This window comes from Martes martes, assembly GCF_963455335.1.
Source record: "Martes martes genome assembly, chromosome: 4".
Lineage (NCBI taxonomy): Eukaryota > Metazoa > Chordata > Mammalia > Carnivora > Mustelidae > Martes > Martes martes.
In genome coordinates this window covers 26,403,462-26,428,316 of record NC_137891.1, presented here as the reverse complement: position 1 = coordinate 26,428,316, position 24,855 = coordinate 26,403,462, and the positions used below count along the sequence as shown (strand labels likewise).

General features: G+C 34.2%; 1 protein-coding gene across 3 annotated transcripts in view; it reads right to left on the bottom strand.

Moving 5' to 3' along the window:
• The window catches only part of CSMD3 (CUB and Sushi multiple domains 3), a gene marked incomplete at both ends in the record, with an annotated part of 1,233,164 nt that overhangs the window by 23,685 nt on the left and 1,184,624 nt on the right, over nt 1-24,855 (bottom strand). For all 3 annotated transcript variants that reach the window (XM_080802411.1, XM_080802412.1, XM_080802413.1), the window contains 5 exons: nt 7,315-7,388; nt 8,512-8,685; nt 12,557-12,730; nt 14,291-14,470; nt 23,902-24,078. In XM_080802411.1, the coding sequence (XP_080658537.1) occupies nt 7,315-7,388; nt 8,512-8,685; nt 12,557-12,730; nt 14,291-14,470; nt 23,902-24,078 (779 nt within the window). The remainder of the gene's footprint in view (nt 1-7,314; nt 7,389-8,511; nt 8,686-12,556; nt 12,731-14,290; nt 14,471-23,901; nt 24,079-24,855) is intronic.

Genomic DNA, 24,855 nt, shown 5'->3' with positions numbered 1-24,855 from the left:
AAAGTAAAATTTGTGTTGAAAATTAAGTTAGCCACTGCATAAAGAAACTACTAAACAAAAAGAATGACCAGCAGTAATTATAATCACGAAGCCAGCACTACCATATTAAATTTGAATGAATAAAAGCTGAATTAACCTGTGGCAGTAGACTTGGGAAGGATGTTGTTTACTCAAACTACGATTACAAGAAGAAATCATCAGGGTTTATTAAATGATTACTGCTGGAGGACAAGGTGAGGAATACTTAGCGTCTTCCATCTCAGCCTTCCCCAGCAACTGCAGTTTGAGAATGATCAGTAATCCTCTTAGCACATTTCACAAATACCCTGTTTCCTTCCTTCTCAGTTAGTTCCTACTCCCACCTCCCATAGCAGTATGAGACTAAGCGTAAAGTGACAGAATTGGACCCAAGATTCCATTTGGGCCTTGAGAATGGCTAAATGCTACCATTTCTCATATTCTCATTATTACCCAGAGCTATGCTATACCACAGACTCTTCATTCCAACTGTCACTCTCTGAATAGCAACCTTTATTCTTCCAGTTATTTTACATTGTGTCTTCCGAGACACCCTCATGATAGCTTTGAGGCGATCTCTTATGCCCTGGACAACCCATTTTGTCCAGCGCCACTACACCATTCAACTCCAGGAGCACTGTTCACCCTGTATTCAACATAAACGAAATCCTTCAAATTGTACTCCAGGGCACACAGTTCACATATTCTGAAGTTATGCAATATGGCGTTGTATATTTTGGCTTTCTCATATGGACTAGATTATATGACTGACCATGTAAACTTGGCAGTTCTGTTCTTCAGTCAAACCAGTTTTACAAAACCCATTACCTCTACCAATCCAGCAATCCTACTTTACTGTAGACCTCAGTTAATGGTTGCCATCTTCTACCCATAAATCTCCATGCATTCATGTACCACCAGATACTGATAATTTTACTTCCTAAATCTTAAACTGTCCCCCTCTGTCTCTCCACTTATATGTCCTGTTTTAGTCCTCAATATCTTTTCTACAGGTTTGATTCTCAAATTTTAGCAGATAACATAATCAGGAGGACTTACCAGAACACAGATAGATGAGCCTCCCTTGAAAGTTTTTGACCAGGTAGATCTGGGGGACACTATTTCCAAAAAGTTCTTAAATCATACTGCTGCTGCTTGGTCAGCAATGATATTTTGAGAACTACTGTCATATTTATAATAATCATAATTATAATTATGATAATCCTTTAACTTGTTTCCATTATTCCAGTGTTGAACACATTAAATTTATTTTCCATATAAAGTCAGAGTGATCAAAATAAATAAAATCTTTAAATCTTTTTAAAAAAAAGGGGGGGGGGCGCCTGAGTGGCTCAGTGGGTTGAGACTCTGCCTTCGGCTCAGGTCATGATCTCAGGGTCCTGGGATCCAGCCCCATGTCAGGCTCTCTGCTCGGCGGGGAGCCTGCTTCCCTCCCTCTCTCTCTGCCTGTCTCTCTGCCTACTTGTGATCTCTGTCTGTCAAATAAAGTCAGAGTGATCAACATGGAAGTACGACCTTAGCATTCTCCTTCTTAAAATCTTTACTATGATAAAACTACATTATGTTAACTTAACAGATAAAAGCCCCTATAACCTGACCATGGGCCATCTCTCTTGCTTCATCACTGACCATTTACTTTTACTCAAATTGTGTTCATATATTACTGAATTTTTGTAATGCCCTTATGCATGCATATTTTCATGCTGTTTACCCTGCATAGAATGTCTTTCCCTACTTTTTTTTTTTCCTAGATCTTATCCTAAAAGATTTAGCTTAGACATTTCTAGAAAGGCTTCCCTACAGCAGCAGATTGGGAGAACTTTCTTTTATGTGCTCCCTTAGCAACTTTCAAGGTTGCCAATGTTATCATTTATCCTAAGAAATCACCCAAACACCAGAGGTTAGTTTCTCTAGACTAGGGACTATGTTACTCACCCTTGTGCACAAAGAACTCTTGAAAATCTTAGATCTACTGAAGGAATGAGGACGAATAATTTAGTGACAAATGACAAAATCATTTGATTACTTAACTTAAAAAGATTTAACATGTCTATAGTTTTTCTTTCTTCCTTCCTTCCTCCTTTCTTTCTTTCTTTCTTTCTTTCTTTCTTTCTTTCTTTCTGTAGTTAGAAAACCCAGTTTACTTGAGAACAGTAGAAAAGGCCAGGTAGTATCTTAATTTCCTTAGACAAGTTTTCTCCTCATAGGCATTTCTGGAATCTTTGGGTTTGTGGGTCAAAGGACCAAACTGTTTTAATAGACAGGCCCATATTCAGTGCTGTCTGTATTCCTCATATTTCGGTGGTCACCTGTCCTACAGAACACTGAACTTGTTCCCCAAATTTAGTATAAAGGGTAGTTTGAAAAAGAGGTCAAATGTGCCCAAGCTTCCAAACTTCCAGGCATATCTTATAAAACAGCATTTATCATTCATTTTAGCAACTCTCTCTGCCAAATAAAGGACCCAAAAGGATAAGAGTTAACTGCCAGTGTTAGGTGAGGCTCCTCTTCTCTCCTCAAATCAATTTATTTGCAATTGTGAGCAATCATTGAGAAATAAGATAGGCAAGAGCTTAATCCAGTACTACGACAGCCGATAAAAGGTTTTTCTTTCCGATCAACCTACATCCAGATAGAGGGTGATCTAGAGAGCTGTTTCCTACATGGTTTGTGTCCTCAGTCATAGTCCAGAGGATTCTGAGAAGCTGTAGGAATATGCAGGCACAGATTCAAGTCCTGGCTTCATCTCCGTCATGGAAAGGGACTGTACATCATGGGGCAGAGCCTTATTCCCTGTACACCTCCTGGGAAAACCCCGGGGAGAGTGACTTCCCAGGAATATCCACCTTGGTACATGTCTATACTTTCTTAAAGAAGAGTGATATCTCAACCATACTTTACATAGGAAGCTAAATCACTGTTTATTCTTTGAAGGGTACATTTGGGTTATTTCATTAAAGCTTGATGTTAGTAAGATATAAGAAATATGTTGGATTACATAGCCTTTTTTTTCACTTATAAGACTTTTTCTCCTTATTTATTTCTGTAAACTTTTCCAAAGTCATCATAAATACTGCTTTAGATATTAATCAGATGCCAGAGAAGTAAAATCTATTTAAATGTTTTTTTATCTATTTTTTCAAGTTCACAAATAACTATGTACTAACTATTTTTGTCAGAGTCACAAATACTTATACTAAATATCTAATATAGGTAGAAATTAACAAATTTAATAATTGACCAATTTTTTGTTCAGGGTTTATTATAGTTAAATCAATTACCAAAATTTTATCCAAATACCGGTGCATTAATAAATGCTTTTTCAGTTATAAGACCACTTAATATTATGTTTTACATATAGCTGTTCATCCTTTCCAACTTGTGATAAGAGGTCCTTCTGATTCTAAATTAGCTTCTAACATGCATAATATAATTTGATTATTTGTAGAAACAAATTATTTTCCTTTATCTAATTCAAAAAATTTGTGGAAAATAATTCATGTACATTTTTCCCACCAATAATTACCAATAAAAGTGCTCTGTTTATATAACTAATTATATAAAATACAAAAATATTGAATATTATTTTATATCAGGAATTAAAATTTCGCTATTTTGTTTTAATTGCACCCAGTGTTTGAATAAAAATCACTTTAAGTTGGACCCAATTAGTGTGTTTTGTGCAAAAGCATTATAAAATTATAAGACATGTCTATTTAGTAAATATAATTTATCTTTTTAAACTACTTAATTTTTTATTTCTTTATTTTAAATGTTATATCTCAGTTCCTAAGCCATGAAGTTTAGATAGCTAATCAAGGCATAACAGACATTTTGTATAAATTTAGAATATTCTAAGTAAGATCTTTCTCTTTCATGATATTTCATAGCAAATGACTTTTGCTTTCCTAGAATTTTCATCATTGTATTTATTTGCATCTTATTTTTAACATCACATATAAAATATATTTAATATATATTTATGTAGCATACATATATTTTATGTATATATATAAAACTAAGAATTCCCAATTTACATACTTTCTCGGTAGTATATTTTAACAACTATTTTTTATATGTATTTTTTACTATGTGTTTATACTAAACATTTTACCCAAGAAAAAATGAAGTAGCTTCTAATAAAAGGCATACATAGATTTTTATTAATAAAACGATGTAGAAAGGCAGGATCATAAAAATGAAGGGAGAAAACACACACTTAAGATGCAAGGAAATTTCACTGAGCATCAATATCAGCCCTGAGGTTCCTGGCTTACAAAACTTAAATTGTAAGATATCCTATGAGTTTGTATTAAAAAATGATCATATTTTAATTAAGAACACTTGATTTATATTTTAAAATTCATGTTGTGGTCATCATTTAAAAGCAATAAATCACTATGTGGCACATTTGTCCCATTCAATGTACTTATGTACTAATTGAGATTATAATCTGAAAACTATTCATCATCACCATCTTTATTTTGGTAGCACTAAAAATCTTACTGTTCAATATCTTAGCATTATAGATCTAGAGTCAGATTAAAAATATTTCATAACTATAATAACTTTAATGTAACATGTCCTAACTCCTAATGATGTGTCCTCCAAACTCACAGCTCAATTTAAAGAATGATACAGCAGTCAGTGAAATACGTGTGTCTGGCATTTACTCCATAATTAATCTAGATGTTGGATCAATCATTTTGACAGCTACTTCCTTCACTACCAATCTATCTTTAGCCAAAAATTATTCCAGCTTACAATATTTTGGATATAACGGAAATTACGTTGAGTACTTTTTTCAACACGAGAGTTTTTGTCATCTCTAGCAACAGGTAATAATATCTATGTCCAAAAATCTATGATATAAATCTATATAGAAAAAGAGTGAATAAACATATTAAAGAAAAAATCAAGAAAATGATTTGAGTGCTTGCGTAAATCATAACCTTCCCTTTTCTCTTGTCCCTCTCAGAAGTCAACTTCTTAACAGCTATAATTTTATTTAAGCCACTATTGTCCACCTGATCAAATCAGATGTAGGTACAAAAGTTGAAACATTCTGATTCTCTCTCTAGAAATCGGAACTGAGTTTGAGACAATTAATTATTTTCCATATGTGGCTGAAAGATAAATAGAAAAATGCACCTTTTGTCATATAGCCAATTTGCAAAGAAAAAAAAAAAAGTAGGCAAACATAAAATAGTGGAAAAGACTGAGTCCTATTGTCCAGTTGCTAGATCCTGGGCTTGATGGGTGTCTCCCAGATCCCTTTCCTTGGGGTCTTTGACAAACCTGCACATGGCTTGTAACGCTTTTAGGCTTAAGCTATCTCGAATAGCTTCTCTTACTTTGCAAGCAAAAGTTTTTCTCAACCAATAAAAATGGTTTTTCCAGAATTCTATTTGGAATGTACCAATACATTAATATCAGTTAGAATTATATAACCTTTTAAAATTTCCATTGGCTCCATATAGTCTTAGTAAATATATTTAGAATGTATATACATATAAACACACAAACCAATCATATGCATGTAAGAAAGTTGAAGTCCCTAATTTAACATATTCAGTATATCATTTGCCCTTTTAAAAAAGACTAATGTGGGGCACCTGGGTGGTTCAGTGGGTTAAAGCCTCTGCCTTCGGCTCGGGTCATGATCCCAGGGTCCTGGGATCGAGCCCCACGTCGGGCTCTCTGCTTTGCAAGGAGCCTGATTTCCCCCTCCCCCTCTGCCTGCCTCTCTGCCTACTTGTGATCTCTGTCTGTCAAATAAATAAATAAATATCTTAAAAAAAAAAGACTAATGTAATTACGTAAAGTTGATCATATTTGAAATTCTAGTCTATTCATATTTATCTGAGTAGAATATGATGATCCAACACATGTTTATTGTCAAATAATATACTTTTAGGGTTAGACTAACTTTGGGATAACATTTTTCAATGGTTATGATAGAATTCTTATAATGCAGAATAAATGATTCTATTCATTTCATTGGATGACTGTACTGAATTCATTTTTACTCATTTCCATTCTCATTATTTCAAAGGGTATGTATTAGAAAAGACTCACACTCTTCAGAAAATCACCTGAGTTAGTGCACAAACACTAACATCATAATTCTGTGTGCTCTCAGGATGCTGTCACTGATTGCTCAGTAATCAAAGCCAAGTCACGTTCTGTTCCAGTTTCTTCATCTATATGATGAGGACTAATTCTCTTTAACGAGTTGTCCATTTTTCAGGATTTAGATCAACGGATAAAACATTTTATAAAGATATGAATCTAAAGTGCTCTGAAAACACCAATGTAATGGAGACTGAGACACCTTCTTTTATACTTTTGTATTATGTAGACAGCCCTGAGGCTAACCGGAAGAACTGGAAATGCTATCAAATCAATGTTCATACTGTGCCTGAACTGTAGATAAATGGAAACTATTTTTAGCAACAAAAATACGGCATCTTTGATGAATACTTCCTTTAGAAATGAATGTTTTTCAGGTTCCCACTGAATTTCACACAAAATAGTACAATTTAGAAAACTCTGCAACACAAGGCAATTGGGTAATGTGTATATTGGCTATTTCCTCGTGGAGTCCGTATGCACTTTGGCTCCCCTAACATCCCTGTAATGAAAAACTTGCTGAATCTCTACATAAAATCTAAATTAGAAAAAGAGAAAATAAGAAAGTCAGTCACACATGACTGGGCATGCTGAAGAATTCCAATGTAACAATCCAGCAATTGTGGATAAATTATTTTCTCAGAAATTTCCCATGTCAGTGGAAATGTTTAAAAATACTTCAGTATTATACACACATTATAAGATTAACATATTTTAGTCTAATTGCTTTGTTGAATAACTATATTTTTATATGTTTGCAAAATAACCTCTTTCATCTTTACTTTTCCTCACTCTCTCACATCCACCTTTAGAATTTATTCATTCATCCCCTCATTTTTTCTTACTTAGCCCTCTCTTATGTACTAGCTATTACTTATGGATTTTCCTATGCTCACAGCTGTCTTCAATTTTTATTTTGTTTTATTGTCATGATCAGTTAGGCTCTTTTCTTAAACCATATTTTTCTTCTCCTAATTTCCTTTTACTTCCAAGCTTTTGTTGCCTTTTACCCTTTTTTATACAGTTATGAATACAGATATAAGCATGTTTTCTGTTTCTGTCAACACGATTATATGCACATGAATCAAAGAAGCCTTTTGATCTAGTTTTATTCTGAGTAGAAATATTTTTTAAAGTACTCACTTGAAAACCAAATGTATTGTTCTGAGATCCATGCCTTGGGACTCCTGGATTTTCACATGAGGTACGGGTGGGTTCTAAAAATGAAGATTATAAACATAATAATCCTTTAAAATTTGTAATGATATTTAAATACATGTTTCTCATATACAAAACAATTTTGAGTGATCTGGGGCTTAATGAAAAGGACTATGGGTAATAATAAAGAGTATAAATCTAATAGCATCTTCCCATGGACAGAAGCCTGCTAATCCTATTCAGGTGTACTGTAATATACACAAATTATACAATTCTTGAAATCTGAACCCTCCTAATGTAAAGGTATAACAAACTGATATCCAACTTACTCTGAGGATAAAAAAGTTAAGGAAAAATGAAGGATATGAAGAAAGAACACATATATAAAATGTTGGCTCAAGCACTTTGCTAAACTATAATCTCAGGTAGGATAATATTCCCCTCAAGAAGTAAGAGTTTTTCCAGAAACAGGATTTAGTTATTTGCATTTGTCATGGACACCTGTAGGAGATTCAGGTATAAAAATGGTAAAACTAGTAGTGTCTGAGTTGACTAGTTTGATGACAAATTATTTGGTTGGTTTAACAAACATGGCAATTAATTTAAAACTACAGAAATGTGCTTAGAGCCATTTTGAAATCAATGTTATCTTTTTTTTTTTTTTTTTTTTTTTCGTGATCTCCATGCCAAGCAAGGAGCCCAGTGCGGGGCTTGCACTCAGGACCTTCAGCTCAAGACCTGAGTTAGGATCAAGAGTTGGATGCTTAGCTGACTCAGCCACCCAGATGCCCCATCAATATATCTTTTTTATTAATTTTTGGAGCAAGTTTAATATAATTTGACTATGATTCGTTAATCATAAGAATATATACAAGTTTTAGCACTTAATGCTATTAATCTAAGACCTTTTTTTATTTTTCAATTTATTGATAAACAAAGAAAGTTATTTTGAGTGTTCCTCTGGGAAGTTTTAAATGCTAAATACAACATCCCATGTTTTAATAGTATTCATTTTCAGTGTCCTCTAATTGCTTCTATATTTTACATTTGTTTTTTCATATTTAACCAACTATATAGTTTGTAGGACAGAGAAAATAACTAATACATACATATTAATAATGCATTACTAGTATCTAGCAATTACAAAATTACTGAGAATAATCATCCTTTAATTAATATTACCTATGCAGTGAGGTGATGAACCACTCCAAGTGCCATCTGCTTGACATATTCTGGTGCTTGATCCCACTAATATGAAAGGAGAATTGCAGCTAAATGAAACCTCTGACTGGTATATAAAGCTTTTGCCTTCTCTTTTCCCTTGGGCAGGTATACCAGGGTCACCACAAAACTTTGCTGGAAATGAAAAGAAAGATATTTATAGCAAGGATTTAGGATTCATCAGAGTAACAGTTTAGAAAAATGATGAAAATAACTGGAATATTGAACTAAAGTGACATGTTATTCACGTTAATGTATCCCAAAGAAAGTTTTTTAGCTTTTGTCTGTGTAATAAATAATGAATGTCCAACTCACCATAATATTTGAAAAAAGTCCACTTGAGGTGTTTTCCATCTAGTAGACCACCTTAATAACTACAGATTTTTTTGGTATTTTTGTTGTTGTTTTGCATTGACCAGAATCAAACCACACATTTGTACAAATTGATTGTGAAGTCGGGGTATACTTCTGAAAAGGCATGTGATTCACAGAAAGCTCTCTCAGAAAGAGCCAGCCCATAATGATCTGGGGTGTCCTCTCCAGAATGCTCTTTTTATATGTATATCACAGATAAACTTATTTGTTCTGTTGTAATCTGTTGAACACTCAAGCTCATACCCCAGTGTTTTGTTGTCTTCCTCTTTGTAATATGGTGAAGGATTTTCTAGTGTTTTTAAAGATTAAAGTAGCCCAATAGAGTCCAATCTGTATCAAGCCAAGGAACCTCAATGTTCCAAAACTGTTGAAGATACCATCTTGACAGAATTTGTAAACAAATTGGATACATTATTTCATTCAACATGTATTTCCTTACAACTAAAAGAACCTATTCTAAGAAGTTTTAGGCACTTAAATTTATCGGTAAACAAACTAAGATTCCTGCCTTTGTGGAATTTATGTATTTGTGAGGGAAACAAACAAAAATAAATAAATATAATAAGTAGAAAAGGTAACATGTGGGAAGGTAGTGAGTCCCATGTGGAGAAATAGTGTGGGACGAAGGAGATATGGACTGTGTATGTGTGGGTGTGATAAATGGTGAGGGCTGGGGTGGGTTTCAAACAAGGTGGCACAGGTGTCTGTCACTGAAGAAAGATCTGGAGGAAACAAAGCATTTAGCCATGCTGATAGCCCAAGGGAGATCATTCTAGATAAGGAAAAGCCCTGCCAAAGTCCTATGCTGAAACATGTCCAACATGGAGGCGAGAAAATAAGGCTAGTGAAGCTGGAGCAGAGTGAGCATGCGGAAGTATAATAAGGGATGAGATCAGATGGTTTCAAATCTAGTAGATAACCTAGACAAAGATATCATATGCTTTCCATTTGTTTTTTTGTAGTAAAAATACATAACATATTTTTATCATTTTAACCATTTTTAAGCATACTTTTTTTAAATTTGCAAATTCAGCACCTGAGAGGTTATGCGCCTAATGAGGCAAACAAACAATAATATTCAAACATTTTTAAGTACAAATGTTCCCTTAGGATGGCGCATGCTGCAAACCAAAGATATTTTTGAGGCTGAGAGGAGACCTCTAACTGGATAGGACATCAACTAGGACAACAGGAATAAACTAGGAATGTTCCAGGCAAACAGGAATGGATAAATACCTTAATAACAGAATACCTCAGTCTTAAGCTCAAGGTACAAAGAGAGACTCTTCCTGAAATTCAAGACTCTAGGAGAGACCTGAATTTTCAAACCTCTTTTTAGGAAGTTTTTGTTTTCTTTTTAAAGCAGTTAAAGTTAAAAGTAATTATGAAATAACTATTCAATGAAATAAACTTAGGGGAAATTTTCAGAGTAAAGTAACACAGGTAAAATAAACATTTGTTTAGTGTGTTTTGTTTTAATTTTCATTATTTCCTAGGTATTGTAAATCTCTGTGCTATTAGTAATATAACATCATTTCTAGCGATATAACATCAAACCTTCGAGGCCATGGTCTTCATCTCACTAACCTTTGAGTCTCTAGCACATTTTGAATTCCATGGCTGTTTCCTCAGTAAACATTATCAATGGGCATTTCAGCTTAGTAATCACTTCTACTGTAAAATTATTTAGTAACCTACTTCTGAAGTGTTTCTCTCACTTACTTCTGCTCAGTCATTCCTCTCAGAATCTTATCTTTATTCAACAAAGAAAAGAAAGGAGGGAGATGCGATCACATAAACTCTTCAATTCTGCTCCCTGCCTGCCCCTCACTTCCTCATTATTCCATTGGTTTCTTTCTGTAGATTTTCATGTACTAAACCAAACAACCTATTAGTTTAGAGGCTTAAGACACAGGGTTTATTTTCAAAAGGCTTCAGTTCACAATGACATAAACTTTAGGATAAAAGGACATACTTTGAACAAAATGAAAGAGAAAAGACTTTCCCTTCTACAAAGTCCCTAAAATGAATGAATTTGGCTATAAATGGATAAGAACATTAACTCTTTAGTTTACCTTGAATTGGAATTCATACTCTCATTTTGTGGCAGTACAAACTGTAGGCCATATAACAATGTAGGGGGTCCCCTAAATGATGACAGGGTCACACAGTGACTCTACAATTTGATTCCTTTCTCTGAGCCCAAGTGTCATTATCAATTAAAATGTCATGAGTAAACACACTTACTAGGAGTTCCATTATATGTAATAGAAATCATATATGTGAAACAATTGGACAAAGTGAGCCCAATTACATTTGGATAGTTATAATATAACGTCAATAGTATTTTATTATTATTTGCATTTTAATAGAACCAAAAGAGAAAATACCATAGCAAGATATTTCTTTTTTTTTTTTTTTTGTCAGAGAGAGAGAGAAGCGAGAGTGAGCACAAGTAGACAGAGTGGCAGGCAGAGGCAGAGGGAGAAGCAGGCTCCCTGCCGAGCAAGGAACCCGATGTGGGACTCGATCCCAGGACGCTGGGATCATGACCTGAGCCGAAGGCAGCTGCCTTCTGGCCAACTGAGCCACCCAGGCGTCCCATAGCAAGATATTTCTTGATTGAGATTTTCCCAGTTGTATCAAACAAACTTTACCATGAACTCATCTCTGTAAATCTCCTTGTCCCTATCTATTCTGAGGTAGTCATGGAATATCTACTCTTATTTAGAGCACATTGGTCTTTTCTAAGACGATCCTCAGCATAAAACACAATTTTAAGGGACAATTTCTGTGAGATAGTAGCATATGATGAGATCAGGAGAAAAGAAGACAAAGGGCACAGAAGCCATATGCAATTTGGTTTCCACTGTGAATGAGAAGACTGGAGGGTTCCAAGTCATTTCATCAGTTATATCTGCCTAACTTCAAGGCCATGGGGACAGGTGGGGAAGGAAGACAAGGAACAGGATCACATTAGACACCTCAGCATGAAGGTTGCCCATATCATGTGCTACAATAATTTGTGTAAAACACAAAGCTGACTTTTATTTTGTTTGCAGTCTTCCAAATTAATTTTCAAGTGACACTTGCTGGAACATATATTGTAAAGTGACTTCTGTAAGAAAATATTAATCCCTCTTCTCCATGCTTACCCTAATCATTTTAGGTATAATCACAAGCATTATCATGACAAATAGTATCTTAAGAACTTGATTTGAATGACCATGTCAAGTAACATAGATTTATTGTGGAAAGAAATTTGGGAGTAAATTGGAGCACTCAATTGAGACACACTGGACAAAATAAGAACAACTTCTCCAGTAGTAGAATTAATCTTAAAGAGTCTTTAATTTGAGAAATAATTTTTTAAGAAGGTTGCAAGCAAAACAGTTTAGTTTAATATTTAGAGTCAGATCAAAAAGAACATAACAGTAAGATTACAGAAAAAGTACACTGGTAAATATGATTTCTTATTGAATTTTAATTATGCCTCAGAATGCACTTTAACAATCTCATATTTGTTTTAGCAAAATCTGAAAATTTTGAGTAACAGCTCTAATCTCAGTCAAGTAGTTTCAAGAGAGTGGACATGGGAAAAAACAATTTTAAGTATAGAGATTATACTTACGTAAGCACTGTGGTACTTCCCCACTCCAGGTACCATTCCCTACACAGGTCAGAACAGCAGGAAAGGATAGTTCATAGCCTGGAGAACAGATGTAGCTAATACTAAAGCCCCAGTCAAAATTTGTTCCTTCCAACCTTCCATTAGAAATCTGGGGAGGAGTTGGGCAGGTAACAGCTGCAATTACATTAAAAGTGATTAGACACAGCTGTTAAAATATCCCGGGTGTAAAAAAAAAAAAAAGAAGAAGAAGAAGAAAAGAAAAAAATCATCAGAAGAAGCATATGTGCTAATTTAATCTTTCGGAGGACAATATGGTGTGACATGTTTTATTCTCCTGGTAGTAGTCCTGAAACACCCCTGGAATTAATCCCTCTAGGATGTGACTATTTCTTGGCAACATAATGGCTACTGGTTGTCAGAGATTCTCTTAGAAAATAACAAGCTGCCTGACATCTAAGGGAAGCAAATAGAGGGTGACCTTCCATCTAGTATACTGTAACTGATAAATTATTGGTTTTATAAAAAATTATTTTTCCAATGACCTTTAGACAGCCTGAACATCAGGGCTGTTTGGCTATATATAGTGTCAACATTGGAGCAAGGAATTTGTAAGTAATTCTGTGACATTGGAAAAAACTTACATCAGGTATCTCTTTAAAATATCCAAATTGGTTCTATCAACCACTTAAATTCATATGTTAAAATTTACTGTAGGGTTTTTAAATAAATTATTAAATGTTTAAACGTTTATTTTAAAATTTGTTTTATAAGCTGGCTTGAAGCTAAGATGGGTAGGATAATGTGACAGAGATGAAGGGAAAAAGAGGGGCACACATTGCAAAATCTAAAAATGAGGAATGTCTATTTGTATGATCACCAACATATATGAATAATTCTTGGAGTTACATTATCATTAACAGAATCAATTAATGATGCATGAAATAACTTCTAAATATAAGATGGGTGTTCATATACTTTCATATATTAACTGTATATATACAGTGATCTGATTTAGAAACAGTGTAATCAGAAGAAAAAGACACACATTGAAACTATTCTTTTTGTTCAACTGTCAATTCACAGATGTTTAGAAAGACACCTGAATGAGAAATCTCAGTATTATTATAAAACAATAAAAATAGCCTGATATTGCATCTACAGCATTCCATAAATAATCAGAAAAATTGGCAAAATATCATATCTCCAGTGAAAAAATAAATAGCATAAAGTAACAAATTTATGCCTCTATGGACAACAAGATTAATTCTGGATTGCACTAAGAAACATGTTGTTTATGAAGAGTTAGTTTTACAATTTAGTGTGACTTTCTCAAGTTACAGAAAGTTTTTTTTCCCATCTTTGAGTTGTTTGACCCAAGTGGATCATCAAGTTAAAATTCTAATTCATTAAGCTTATATTCTCTTTTAAATAGTCACTAATCGATATAAATGATGAAGGTGAGTACATATCAGAGCACATGATATTTTTGTTGTTTTGACTGCACTAAAAATCATTGTCATTACCCATAATAAGATATAATATTTTTCTTGAAATAGTTTATATTCTCTATTTATTTTCTGTATGGTTTCAAAATAAAAACTACAGCAGTCAATTTTCAGTATCAGAAAAAAGTGAAATAATACAAAAACACTGCTTAAGCTTACTTTACATTTTTCACATTAAAAAGTAAATATACAGCAGTTATCACTGATAATATTGAAGAAATTATCATACCTCTACAAGTTGGCATTACTCCACTCCATGTGCCATTAGTTGTACAAGTTCTAATTCTGGAACCATTCAATTCCATTGTATAGCCCGGCTGGCACATGTAAGAGACATTTTGTCCAACCACATAATCATCTCCATATCTCAGTCCATTGGCTGGTATACCTGGGTCTCCACAACTGATTACTATCAGTATTGGATTAGAAGAGCAGATGGTTAATGTGCCATTTAATGGAGAGAAGTAGTAAGCATATGGCATACTTAATATATAAGTAGGGAAAATTAGTTATCATGCTCATTTTTAATCATAAAACATAAGTATATTTAAACCACACACTGGGAATTCCTGATTATGATTGGGTATGCTTATTATAGATTCTATGCATATGGTTCAGAAACTGTCATTTAGACTCTGAAGAGGCTAGGTTAATAAACTATTATACTGTAAGGCGCTTTGATGCAATAACCCCTTTTAATATGCATTAGGAGATCATGAGAAGTCATCCTATAGAGTCAAGATTTCTAATATAACATTTGAAATCATATATATGGCAACTGAAATCTCTTAACTGATCAGGCTTGGTGGACTGAGAGCATATTTTCTTCATAGTGTTACTCAGCTGGATATTTTAATAGTTTGGGCTTTTTTTGTTTTTTGTTTTTTGTTTTGAGAGAGTATGGGTAAAGCACAAGTGGGGGCAGCAGGGGGGAGGTGGGAGGGGCAAAAGGAGAGGGAGAGAGAGAATCGTAAGCAGGCTCCACACCCAGTACAGAGCCTGACTCAGGGCTGGATCTCACCATCCTGAGACCATGCCCTGAGCCAAAATCAAGAGTCAGATGCCTAACCAAATGAACCTCCCTGGTGCCCCCCATAATAGTTTTGTTTTTTTTTTTTAAGATTTTATTTATTTACTTGACAGACAAAGATCACCAGTAGGCAGAGAGGCAGGCAGGGGTTGGGGGGGCACAGGCTCCCCCCGCTGAGCAGAGAGCCCAATGTGGGGCTCGATCCCAGAGCCCTGAGATCATGACTGGAGCCGAAGGCAGAGGCTTAACCCACTGAGCCACCCAGGCGCCCCCCACCCCATAATAGTTTTTAATTAAAACAATGCTAGGTTCAAAAAGAATACTTCCTATTGAATAAATGAAAGAATGAATAAGCTATAAAATGTGAATCTATTACACGCAGGGCAGCATACATGATTTGTGGCAATGACAATGCCATAGCTAGGGACAGAGAAATCAATTTACCATTTTCGCCAACTCATTGCCAACTCAAGTGAAAGAGTGACCTCCAAGAAATTGCAACCTCCACTCTGGGAGGCATTTACTTTCTGGACCGGGGATCAGTGACAGGCCTACATAAAGTTCTTACTAAATATGTCTTGCTGTTGCCAGCCCAGGACAGGGAGAGCTGCTGCCCTGTTCTGCTCTAAGACTCTGTAAATATCCCCAGCTTCTACCTATTTCATGCTTGCTCCAGGCCCTCACAAAGGGGTGGAAGAAAATTGCACTGTGAGCCTCCCATTGTTGATGAACCATGGACTGGCTGGGCAGAGAGCATCAGTGACCCCAGAGTACGAGTGAGAATGGGGAGGTCAGGCAAGGCCAGGGACACCACACGTTAGAGGGTGAATGGCCTGTAACCCATTCTAGGAAGACAGGAAGGCAGAGAGGCTGGCTGCGCATAAACAGAGGCTCCAAGCCCTCACCACATGCTCCATTTTCCCAGTAGATTTCACTTACAAAATACAAATTTAAAGCTGGAATTAAGGATTTTAAGACAGTAGGGGCTCCTGGGTGGCTCAGCGGGTTAAAGCCTCTACCTTCGGCTCAGGTCGTGATTCCGGGGTCCTGAGATTGAGCCTCACATCTGGCTCTCTGCTCTGCGGGGAGCCTGCTTCCTCCTCTCTCTCTCTGCCTGCCTCTCTGCCTACTTGTGATCTCTGTCTGTCAAGTAAATAAATAAAATCTTAAAAAAAAAAAAATTTAAGACAGCAATCACAGAGTATTAAATCCCAGCACGGGACCCTTTTGAGCACGAGGTTCTGTTAATTTTATTAGCCCATAAAGCTAGCTCTGTTACATATACAATATTATCATTTATGATGCCACACCAGAAGTTTCAGGAAGACTTGAGACAGCAGAGAAAACATAAATAATTTTAAATATGATATTTAATAATAAGGTAAAACAAAGATTATATATAAACCACAAAAGCGTTAGCTATTTTGCAAATTTGCTGTGTGAGTTACATGATTTAAGCTTGCTTTGGACAAGGAATTGTCTAAAAACTTTCCAGCAACTAAGAGAAAAAAGGAAAATCCAGAAAGTTATACTATTTCTTTTCTGGAGATTTAAAAAAAAAATATGGGGTTACTTGCCTTTCAGTGTCTTTTTTTTTTTTTTTTTTTGCCTTTTAAATCTTTTTGTTCATAAGAGGGTAAATAATTTCATGAAGTGAATCTGGGCTATATTCTTTCATTTTTACTTGTAATTAATTCTTCAGCAAGGATTCCCTGATCATCTCATGGGTGCCAGCAGGATGGGGGATCAGACTAGAGATGTATTTTGGAGATCTAGGGTCAAAGACTAAAAGTAGATTAAGGGATGGAAGACCTTAATAGAACTTCAATTACATTGTATTTATTAATTTACCATTAAAAATTATGAATGTCAAGATTTCTTTCATATTATTCTAATCCATTAAGCCTAAGAAGTTTTAAGACGGCGAATAATGACATTTAAATTAAAGAACAAGGTTCAGGGCACTTCACCTGATAATCCTCAGAGCCCTGGAGATAGTTTGCTGAAATCACACTCATTGAGTGTTTCTGTCTGACTCCTAATAAGAATTTTGCATATAGGACAGTTTTTTGTTCTTTCAATTATTGCAGAGGAAACAACTTTTTAAATTGTACAACTGAGTGGAATAAGAAATCAAATCCTGCTTATTTACCAGGAATGTCACTTCGAAATTTCAGTTTTGAAATTGTTTCAAATTTACAACTATATCAAAGTGAATATTAAGACTTTGATTTATTTTGTTTCATTTTACCTTCTGTCTTTTTCTATTTTTAACCTATATTCCAATTAAGAAGAGGGAAATGAAGGCGCACACTTACAATCTATTGTTTTCTAGGTAACAGTTTGCAGATGGAAACAGAACCCTGGCAAGAAAGAACAGCTAACCTGATCCTAAGGCACAGTGAGCTGAGATGCAGCCACTGTAAGGGGCCAGAGGGGTTATTTTCCAAAGAGGCACCGAAAGAGAGTTTGCATATTGTGGCAGCATCGTGAATGAAATGCCTGACAACAACAACTTCCCAAGCATTTGTTTGGTGTCTTCCTTGTGAAGCAAAGGCCAGTCAAAGAGGGAGTTTCCAATAGCAACAGTCTTTGTAAACAGTACCTGCTCCTCCTGTCAATTCATTTACCATCAGTTTATTTTTAGCAACAAAAAAGAGGCTTTTGGTCTTTTGGGACAAAACCTTAGAAGAGGGGCTCTTTAGGATTTTACCTTAAAATTCAGAGACATCAGGGCATGACAACGGAATGCTGTGCTTCATTGCAAGAAAAATCTTTTCAAAGGTCACCAAAACCCCTAAGCACACAGGCACATACACGTGCACACACACACACCTGCACGCACGCACCAATAAACCCCAGAAAGACAATTGTTTTGTCTCTTTTCTACACTGTTATATTTTCAGAGCCTCATCTAGTGCATCACCCATTATAAAAGTTTAAGTAAATATTTGTTTAAAAAATAAATATGTGAATGATATATAAGGAATAATGAGCTTAAATTCTCAAAAAAATATACATTGTTTTAAAGGTTTGAATTTGTTTTTCTGGGAGTTTTTTCTTATTAGCTTCTATCATGCAATTGATGCCCATGTGGCATCATTTATGATAAATCTAAGTAGATAATCTCTATGCTAAAAATAAAACATAATTGTTGTAATTCTAGTCTATGCCACTTCAAAACCACTTTCTCTCTTAACTTCTTAAGTGAGGATTATAAATATGCATTTTTAAATAAAATAGGGTCACATTGCCCACACTTTTATTCCCTTACTTGGATATACATGCAATATAGTTTATGTAACCAAACTCTGGATGTTTGAGTTAACCTCATTTTTTTTTTTTTTCTAGTAGAGACAATGCAGTAATGGAAATTCTCACCCAGACATAATCACACATTTGCTTTTCCAGGTTTCAGGTTCATAAAATAATTCTACTATAGCGGAACAAAGTACCAGAAAGGTGATCATTTCTCTGATAATGCTTCTGGTTTTATATAATCTCCCAATTCAAACACTGGTTTCATTTTTAGATCTCAGCGGTAGATTTTCTCAACCTCAACCTTGGCACTACTGACATTTGGTACTAACTAATTTTTGAATGGAGGGGGCTGCTTTATGCATTGAGAATGTTTAGCATTGACCTCTACTTCCTAGATACTGATAGCACACTTCATTCACTCACACTGTGACAGCCAAAAATATCTCCAGACATTGTCAACTATCCCCTGGGAAGCAAAATCACCCCTGTCTGAGAACCACTGCACTGAGAGATAGCTCTCTCTCCATAAGGAGATTTAGATGACTTTTTTTTAGCTTCACTTTACCCAGTGTCACGCTGGGATATCTTCTCCGGCTTTCTGCTGTGTGAGAGTATCTCCATCTCCCTGAACTATTCTTTACAAAAGAGAAAGAAAGAAAAGTCTTGGAGAATTCTCAGTTTGGTAACAAAGATCCAGTAAGGATTTTGTTCTTGGTTATTGGAACAAAAGCCTCAGATTCATTTATCACTGGATCTGACTGAGTATGCGGTCCTCGGCCCAAACGCCAAGACCTGTCAGATACAGGGCATTAATCATTTTGGAAGGAATCCTAGTGGGTTAAAAAAAAAAAAAAATTCCAAGAAACAAATGAATGTGTTTCTTTTTCGCCCTGAAAGCCAATCCTTACTGCCCTTGACAAGCCCTGTCCTGGTGCAGATTGTATCTTCTTCCTTAAATACTACACGCACTGCGTGTCTTGGGTATCAAAGGTGGCTCTGGCTGTTAAGACATCAAAAGGTAAGGATCCTTTACTACATTTTTAAATGACTTTTTATGTGTGCTTAGTTTTTAGATATTTTCTCTCATTCTAAAGATCACAGAAAAGAACTTCACTAAATTGTACAATCAGAGTACTTTTATGAACTTGGTATTACGGCAAAATCTTCCTTCCAGCTTGGTTTAATTTCATGGATCTTTCTCAACATAATTCTTCTGCCAAAGTTGACCTTGATCATATGATATATTCTTTTACCTACCCAAGACAAAACTAGTTTATTTAGGGGAAGTTTCCCACTCCAGAACTGGCAGTGGGTTTATAAGGACTTGTCTGGAAAAGAGGGAAAGAGTTCTTGTTTGTGGGGCATCTTTTAGAGAAAAATTAATTAAATATGCAATTCACAGTTCATTTATAATCTTAACCTGGCTGAATATTAGCAGGTAGAATTTATGTGAGGGAAAATTTACCCTTTTACTAACATCTCTACTCTGGCTAGCTATGGAATGGGGAGGATGGGGGCATTGCCATTATTATTAAATTATGTTTAGTCCAAAAATTATTCCAAAAATCATTAAAATGAACAAGTCAAATTTACCCATGGGGATTGATTGGACTGTGTGTGTGTGTTTTTTTTTTTTAAGAACAGAAAAGGAATGTGCGTGTGTGTGTGTGTGTGTGCGCGCGCGTGTTTCTACTGGCCAATCAAGCAAATGAATATACATTTGCAAAATCACCCTGGTGGAAAATACTCAAAAGGGTGAAACTGCTTGGAATGCTGATGCAATTTCACCACTCTGTGAAATATTAGAGACCAGAGATCTTACTTACTGGACTCTTTATTCTCAGATCCTAGGAAACTACCCAAAGATAATAGATTTTATGTAAAATTTTTTTATTAACTGAATCCATAAGTAGTCCAATTACCTTATATAGCCACATTTCTATATTTTCAGATAAAAAATAGACTGCTATAAGCTAAAAAATAAAATTACATTCTAAAAATTAGATGACCATTCTGATTTTCACTATGCAGTTTCCTAGAGATAACAAGCCCAGGAGAAAAACAGAGTGACCAAAATTTTATTTTAAAAAAGGTAGAAAAAATCCAAATCAAATTTAATTCTTTTTATTTTTACTTTCACCACAACATTGTAAAATGAAAATTCATTCACCTATATTTTAAGGGCTTTATTAATTTCCTCAAGGGTCTCTCTTAATTCATATTCAAATCATCCTATATCGAAACATGGATCATATCATCCGTCTTAGTGATCTTATCTCTTTCAGCTGATATTATTCCAATTCTAGCAGCTCCACTTTGTCATTGATTACGTATATGATTCAACAGTAGCTTGATTCATTCCCTTTGACTCATCACATCAAAATATTTTATCTCTTGCAAGATTTGCAGATTTATTATTAACATATATTTGTACTTTACATTTGGACATTCATCTTGAGACAAATAAAATTATTGACAAGATATATAGAAAAATTCTAATTCTAAGCAGAAAGGAATGTTGAACAAAAATAAATCTTACAAGTGGTCAGATCATTAAGAGATGATATAACTCTGTAAAACTCAAATTCGTAAATGCAGGGAAATTGAAAAAAATTAGAGAAGAGTAGGCTATAAATTAATGAAACAATTTCATATGCATTATAGGTAATGTCTTACATTTATGCCATGTCAAATATGCTTGACCATTCTAGAGAAGATAGAAAATAAAGCAAGAAAACAAAGAGAAGGAAAAATACAAAAGGAAGGAATGAGATGAACTTGAGTCAAATAAACATGTTTAAGTCTTAGATCCTATGTATACTGTGTTACCCTGAAGAACACACTTGTGCTTCCTCTATAAGATACCATTTCTTCAAATGTGAAACAGAAAGGCTAATGGTATTCATTTCATAAATCTGTTATTAGAAAAAAATGAGAGGATTTGTGTAAATTACTTAGCACAAATCCTAAGGACCAATAAACACTGAATGACGGATATTATTTTTTATGAGTAAAAATAATAACAGTTTGATTGGAAAGCAAAAAAAGGAAAGTTTTGTTTTGTTTAGGTGGGTTTGCCAAAAAACTGCTGCTAAGGCTTTGGTTTGGAAATTTAGTTCAAGCATTTAAAATTTTCTTTATACGTAATTTAATTCATTTCAAATTCTTATATAGGTCCTCATGTTTAGATGCTAAAAAAATAGTGCCTACAAAAGGAAATTATGTTAATTTAAAATTTATTATAAATATTTATTATTTGAACTTAACCTTTCTGGTATATATAGGAAATAATTAAATTGAATGGAAAATTCCATCCATGTATGGGTAGAAATAACTGTTCAGCAGTGGGCTCTGACAGTAGTCAGTAAGTCAATTAAATAATTTGGTACCTCAGTTTCCTGATCTACATGTGCAAGCCTATGATACAATCTCTTCCAGATCCAAAATTACATGGTTCTTTCAATAATGTGTTTAAATTGACTTCCACTGCAAGTTAATGAGAAGAAATCTGAGACAATGGTTCTGATTCAGTTTGATAACCACTTATAAGCATTATCAATATGTTAGATTCTTAAATTATAGAAGTTTAGCTCATTATTTCCATTGAAACCTCTCCCTTTGCTCCTCTTTTAGGGATATTTTTGTTTTCACTTTTGGTTCGGACTGCTACTAGGCTATTGGCACTTTTTGTCTATAAAGTGAGTCAACTGTTACAAATTCTCAGTTTTTAATTTAATAGTGATTCATTTAAAAGCTAATGCTTAAAATACCTTATTTAACAAAATATTTCTCCTCGAAGAACTGACATAAGGAAGGAAACTATATTTTTTATATGTTACTTGTAACCAATCTGTCTTGAATTAGGTGATTTTTAACTTGATTTAAAATTTTTAAGGAAAAAAAATTTCTAAGGAAAAATAAAGATGATTCAATTAAATGTAATTTACAGTCTCAAAAACTGGAGTATGTTTATTTACCTTTACTAACATTGCAAAGCATCTTAAATAAAAGACTTAGGTATTTATCCTTGACTAAATTAATTTGTTATTCTTTGTGGGGGGAAAAAAGAAGCTGTGTTATTCAATTGATTTCCTTTACTCTGAATGTATTCATTATCTCAGTCTTTTTGATAATTGTATATTAAATGCATACTATCTTCCAGAATCTATGTGTTCCATTATCTATAAAATTACAAGCCCTTTCTATAAGTATTTTAAAATGGAATGAAATTATAAGTCATGTATAGTCATAGTTAAAATAAAACTCAAAAAAAAAAAAATAAAACTCAAATGAGATATTTCAGTGAGCCAACATTTCAGTCCTGTGCTCCACCCTAGAAAGTCACTGGGATAAACAGATCTGGTCACTATTGTTCGAAGACATTTACGGTTTAAAGCAATGAATTTTGGAACACTGAAAAAAAATTAAATTAAATTAAATTTTTTTAAAAAAGATGTTTATGGTTTAGCAGTATAAGTCATTGCCATTCAGAAAAAAAGAAAGAAAAAAAAGTTATACAACATGGAGAGAGCACTTTTAGCTAAAAGGGATATGAGGAAGAAGTGTCTGAGAAGGCTTAACCAAAATAGGTCATTTGAGCTGATGATTAAAAGATAGCAGATACAGTTCTAAATGCTCAAATGGGATAGTGTAGTATGGAAAGTAAAGCATATTTGCCAATTGTTAGATTTTTAAGCATCACCAAAAAATGAGACATTTGCAAAGTAAGCAAAAGGATTTCTTTCCCTCAAAGTGGAGAAATCAGGGAGAATTTATTCTCCAGGTCATTGCACACAATCTTTACTGGCAAGAGAGTAACTACGGGTGACTTTCTCCAGGTACACAGATATGACATGACATGGCATGACTTTGATAGCATCTTCCTCTGGGATGATTCACTTGAGCCATTCATTCAGGAAATACAAATACAAAAGAGCCAAATTATTAAAAGGAATGATCCATACACAGTATAAGGCTTATCTTTTCAGTTGAATTTCTGGGAACTATCAGGTCAGCCAGGGCTGCTCCACCACTGACACTGTTAGTAACTATTGACCTTCGCTACACTATAATGTTACAAAAAAAAAAAAAAAAAAAAAAAAAAAAATCCTGATACCTTTTTGAGTCTTGGAAGCAACATGTTCCTCATTTACAAATTTTAAAAACCAAGTCAGTTATTGATGTGTGTTAGATTGACAAAATGAAATTTTGTTTGTTTTCTTTGTATATTTAATTTCTATTACAGGTGACAATTCATCTCTGTTCTTAAAAAAAAAAAAACAAACAAAAACTGTTACATTACATTTAACAGCACTGATTTGCTGTGATTCTTCTTTCCTCTGCCAGTTGCAGTACCTTGGTAAGTCAGCAGATTCTTAAGGTCAGTAATGTGCCTTCTAACTGTAACACAACTACCATCTTTTAATTAGAAAGACAATACCAATATTCACCATGGTTTGATTGATTTACGAAACACACACATACACATTTATGCACTCAAATATTTTTCACGGAACTGTGATTATTTAAAATAATGAGAGGAAACTTACTTGTACAGTTAGGCAAAGTTCCAGACCATGTTCCATTGGCTGTGCACTGTCTAACGGAAGGTCCAGAAAGGATGTATCCCTCCATACAGGAATAAATAACTGAACTGGAAAACGTGGTGCCGTCAATCCGAAAGACTTTTCCATTGGCCGTGGTTCCTGGGTTGCCACACTGTACAGCTATAAAACAAAACGGGTCAGAGTATATATTAAAAATGGTTTTAGAATTCCTCTCACAAAAAGTAGTGACTAAATGATTGTTTCAAATTATCCAGAGGGGCTAGAAAATCTTCTACAATAAGCATTGGCTTATCTTTTATAGATAGTTGAAATTCAAGATGAGTTTATATTGATTCTATTAGATTAATTACTGGGGTGTAAGACTTTTGTTAGTAGCTTTGGTAAAAAATTTACAAAGTAAAGTAATTACTTGAGTATTGCTCTTGGGTACTATAAAATCTTTCCAAGAAGGATTTAAGAGTCTGCCTAAAAAGCAGCTCACGTAAAATTGGAGTAGACATAACAACAAGATGCAACAGAGATTTATTCTAATTATACTTCTAGCAGGATAGATACAAAATAGATAATTTAAGCATTATAAACATCCATGTATATTTTTATTTATGTAAGTATATAACTGATTTGCATTAAAACTTTATTATCTCTATTTCTGGGCCAAAGTATACAAAAACAAACTGAATAAAAACACATAACTAAATTCTAGGAATGTTTTGCACTGTTTGCAACAAATTCTAAACAAGAGTCACAAACACAAATGCTTTATATGATTAATTATTCTTTATTATGTTTAACTATTTACCATTAATACTATAACTGAATTTTTTAAATACCTTAAAAGCAAATCTATGTCAAATGTAATGCTAAATTTTGCTATAATATAAGAAGGTATTTTAGTACTTTATAGAATTTACAATTTTCTCTATGAATAAGGAATGT